General features: G+C 51.7%; 1 protein-coding gene across 1 annotated transcript in view; it reads right to left on the reverse strand.

Moving 5' to 3' along the window:
* Window positions 1-3,198: 3,198 nt before the first annotated feature.
* REPIN1 (replication initiator 1) overlaps window positions 3,199-4,847 on the reverse strand; it is a 5,334-nt gene continuing 3,685 nt past the window's right edge. Inside the window, exon 3 of the mRNA XM_021711598.1 lies at window positions 3,199-4,846. Coding sequence (XP_021567273.1) covers window positions 4,295-4,846 — 552 coding nt within the window. The 3' untranslated portion in view covers window positions 3,199-4,294. The remainder of the gene's footprint in view (window position 4,847) is intronic.

The following is a 4,847-nucleotide window of genomic DNA, read 5'->3' on the forward strand; positions in this document are numbered from 1 at the left end:
CCCCTCTAGGCCACCATTCTTCCCCACAAGCAGAGGGCAACATGGCACTGAGGTTACCTTGCTCATACCCGAGTCTATTTCCTTTAAATATGATGATTTTTCTTTTCCTTTTTTTTTTTCGAGTTGGAGTCTCACTCTTGGCGCCCAGCCTGGAGTGCAGTGGCATGCTCCCGGATTCCGCAGCCTGACCTGCTGGGCTCCGGTGATCCTTCTGCCTCAGCCTTCCAAGTCGCAGGAACAACAGGCATGCACTACCACGCCCAGCTAATTTTTGATTTACTGTAGAGACGAGGTCTCACCAAGTTGCCCAGGCTGGTCTTGAACCCGCGGGCTCAGGCAATCCACTCACCTCGACCTCCCAAAGTGCTGGGATTACAGGTTGAGCCACAGAGCCCGGCCTGATGATTTTTCAAAAGGTCAGGACCCCTGGTCAGAACTCCTCACTCCATCATCCTTGTCCCTAACCATCCAATACTAACCAAGATGCCCACCAGAGAACCTGTCCTCTGCTCCCTGCCCATCGTCCTCAAACATCTGCTTACCCTTTCCTGGTCATTAACCCTTCTCTGGAAGCCCTGTGCTCCCCTCAAAGAGAAAAGATGTGAGTGAGGCTTTCTTGAGACCATGTCCTCTGCCCCCAGGTTTTGACAGATAATTTGCCATCAGTTATTTTGTTCTGATTTGTTTTGTTTTTTGAGTTGGAGTCTCACTCTGTCACCCATGCTGGAGTGCATTGGCATGCTCACGGTCAGCACAGCCTCAACCTGCTGTGCTCAGGCGATCCTTCCATCTCAGCCTTCCAAGTAGCCGTAACTACAGGTGTGCGCTACCACACCCAGCTAATCTTTTTTATTTATTGTAAAGACGAGGTCTCACTGTGTTGCCCAGGCTGGTCTCCAACCCACGGGCTCAGACAATCCTCTAGCCTTAGCATCCCAAAGTGCTGGGATTATAGGCTTGAGCCATCACAACTGGCCTGTTTTGTTTTTTAATTTTTTTTATCTTTCATTTTTTAATTTTTTGAGTTGGAGTCTCACTCCATCGTCCAGACCGGAGTGCAGTGGCACGCTCCTGGCCACTGCAGCCTTGACCTGCTGGGCTCTGGGCGATCCTTCCGCCTCAGCCTTCCAAGTAGCCAGAACTACAGGCGTGCACTACCACGCCCGGCTGATTTTTTATTTATTGTAGAGATGAGGTCTCGCCAACTGGCCCGGGGTTCAGGCAATCCACTCACCTCGGCCTCCCAAAGCACTGGGTTTACAGGCTGAGCCACTGAGCCCGGCCCTCTTTTGTTTTTTAATGGAGATGGGTCTGCTATGTTGGCCAGGCTGGTTTCAAACTCCTGGCCTCAAGCAATACTCTGGAAGTATTGGGATTGCAGGAGTAAGCCAACACGCCTAGCTCAATTACACAGGCTTTTAAGTGGACCCATAATCCTATATGAAGTTTTGAAACTGTTCTTTCTATCCTATACACTTTGAGCACCACCCACCCCCATCTATCTCTCCCTACTCATTATTTGTGTACCTATATACATCTTCGAAAGACCCAAGCCTCACAAGGGTAGAACTGGGTCCTATCTTTGTATCCCAGTCTCCATTATAACAGCAACCAAAACAGCATTCCATTCATCCACTGAGCATGTAGCCAAAGTCAACAGCACAGGTTTTAGTTTAATAGACCTGAATTTGAATCTGCGTCTGGTGATTACAAGTTATACGACCGTGGGCAAATGTTTTCATCTACAAAAGGAGAATAAGAGTACCTACCACATAAGGATGCATGAGATAATTCAGATAAGCTTTGCAAGGTGTACTCACATAAACAAATTGTGGTTATTCTTATGCACTAAACTCTGTGCTAAATGCTGCAGATTTATGAAGAAATTACTAAGTCAAGCATAAAAAAAAAAAGAGCCTATTGATGCCTGACAAAAATAAGCACTCAAATTTGTATGAAACCACGAGCTCAGGGATGCATACATAGTGCTGACAGAGATCTGGAGACCTGCAGCAGGCCAGCCAGGGAGGCACTGCAGGACAGACCTTAATCAGCCCTTCTTTCCCACCTGGTAACTAGCATCTGAAAAGTCTGACCTGATCCTGAAATGGAGCAGAGACCCCTCTTAGGGCCTGCCATCACACTCCCTCCCCACCTTCAAAGCATGGGAATAAAAAAATGTTTTTATTCCCTTCAAGGGAAATTCCAGACACTCAGCTAGCCCTGCAACCAGCAATTAGAGAAATGCATGAATAACCTGCTAAGCAAGAAGTAATCATAGCTTAAACAACAGTCACCCAAATAACAGTCACAAGATATCTGCTTCCCTATAGAAACTAAACATAGCATTTTAACATGCATTCTTGAGTTTTCAGAAACCAGTATCCCCACCAGATGGATAATGCTGACCACTGTCACATAGACCTCAGACAGACTGGAACCAGAACATGGATAAAGAAGTTCCAAAAGATCCCCACCCCAACTCACTTTGGAAACCCCCTCGCTCCTGCCTTAAAAACCCTTGTTTGCAAGCCATCAGGGAGCTTAGGCCCTGAGCACTAGCTGCCTGTTCTCCTTGCTTGGCACCCTACAATAAACACCTTACTTTCTCTCCCTGCAAATCTTGATGTCAATGTTAGGCTTTGCTACACTCTGGGGGAGCAGGCTCAGGTTGGGTTCGATAACCCTTAAGAAGGTTGACCCCCTGGTGTGTGGAATGTGGAAGGTGAGAACATCCTCCCCTTCCAGAGGCTCCTTCTTCATCTGTCCAGCCTCTGTGAGGGCTGCTGGAGGAAGAGTCCGGGACTCACCAAAGTCTATAACAGCCACTGTCCCTCAAAGGGCTTGCAGTGCCTGCTGGAGTTACATGAAGGCCAAAGTGGTGAGAAAGACCATGGTGGTGCTGGGACCACCACAGGAGGGCAAGTGGCCAGGACCAGAGAACTTGGTTCCAAGCTGAGGGCATTTCACCAGCCATAGTTCTCTGGAGCCTTGGCCCACCACCCAAGGAATTAGCTCAACTGCCTAGGTAGGCTTGGGGAGGAACCGAAGGCTGGGTGCAAAAGAATTCAGCAAGTCAGGGCACTTTCTCTGTTGCCAGAGACCCACTCATAGCCCCCGCTCCTTCCTGGGAAGCAGAGCCTTACTGCTGCTCCTCAAACACCACTGCTCGTCCGGAAAAAGAAACACTCCCAGCCACCAGTTCTAAAACCAAATCTTTATTCTCTAGTTTGAAAAGGAGGGTAAATGGTTGTTCTGTTTAGTTCCAGAGAACAGAACAAGGCCCAACAGGTAGAAATTATAGGAAAGCAGAATTTGTTCATTATAGGGAAGAATTTCTAGCAATTAGAATCATCCTACGATAGAACCAGGGCCTCAGGAGGTGGGAAACTCCCTGTCACCTAAATGCTCAAGCACAGGCTGGGCATCCATACGCCAGAAATGTTGAAAAGGAAATTCACCCAGTATCCTCCCTTCAGCTGCCCTCCATCACCAATGGGGTAGTCTTTTCCATGACATGTTGAGCTCCAGAAGGAGCAGAGGGGCTGGGATGTTCAGACAAAAGCCTGGACACAGAGCTGCTGCCAGTCAAGGGAAGCTCTCAGCAGTGGGAGGGGCAGCCAATAAAGCAAGACAGACCACGAGAAAATGCCTTGGGGGTTCTGATCTTTGGGAAGAGGAAAGAATCACTAACAGTGGAGGGGTCTCTCCAAGTCTGGGTGCCTATGCAGGGGCAGGAAGGAGGGAAAGGTGGGAGGTAAGAGCAGCGTGGCTCACCTCTTGATGCTGGAGAAAGCTCAACTGCTGTCTAACAAGGCCAGCTGGTTCTCCAAGCTGTATCCAGCCAGTCTACTTTTCCTCCCCAAGCGTTCATTCACTAAGGACTGTACCACACCTACTTCCAAAAATGATCTGAAGTAACTTACAGTAAAGACAGGGACATTAAGGCGTTAACACCAGAGGACAAAGGGTCTTTCCACTGGTGGCTCCTCTAGCCAGAGGGCTCTAAGGGGTAGATGCTATTGCTACTTTTCCAGGGCACAGGACAGTCAAGACAGAATCTCAGTAAACACCGGCTGGAGGCTGGCGTTCTTGCACTCTGAAGTGGGTTCCCTGGCCACAGGGTTGACCTCCCTCGTGTCCTAGGGCCCAGTTCCCTCCTTGCCTTTTCTATCCCTTCTGGGATTCCTATCATCCCCTTCCCCAGCACCAGGCAGGCACCCCCAAGCCCGCTGCCACACTCCTGCTGCAAAGGACCCCAGCCCTCGCTCAGCCGCCACAGCCCCTGGCCGCCTCAGACATCGTGCTTCTTCTGATGGGCCAGGAGTCTCTCCTCATCGTCAAAGGTCTGGCCACAGATGGCACAGCAGAAGGCGCCGTCCCGGATGTGGCTCTTGCGGTGGGTGATGAGGTTGGACTTCTGGCTGAAGCTGCGGTCACAGTCGGGGCAGGCGTAGGGCCGCTCGCCCGTGTGGATGCGCCGGTGGGACACCAGGTTGGACTTCTGGCTGAAGGCTTTGCCGCAGTCGGGGCAGACGTAGGGCTTCTCGCCGGTGTGGATGCGCCGGTGGGCCGCCAGGTAGGGCTTGTGGCGGAAGGCCTTGCCGCAGTCGGGGCAGACGAAGGGCCGGTCGGGCGCGTGGTCGCGCCGGTGGGCCGCCAGGTGGCTGCCCTGGGAGAAGCGGCGCCCGCACTCCTCGCAGGCAAAGGGCCGCTCGCCGGAGTGAACCCGGGAGTGCGCCACCAGGTGGGTCTTCTTGCCGAAGTTCTTCCCGCACTCGGCGCAGGCGAAGGGCCGCTCCCCCGTGTGCTGCCGCTGGTGCGCCCGCAGGAAGCGCTCGAGCCGG

Source organism: Carlito syrichta, unplaced genomic scaffold (genome assembly GCF_000164805.1).
Source record: "Carlito syrichta isolate Samal-C Ts95f unplaced genomic scaffold, Tarsius_syrichta-2.0.1 Scaffold302395, whole genome shotgun sequence".
NCBI classification, from domain to species: domain Eukaryota; kingdom Metazoa; phylum Chordata; class Mammalia; order Primates; family Tarsiidae; genus Carlito; species Carlito syrichta.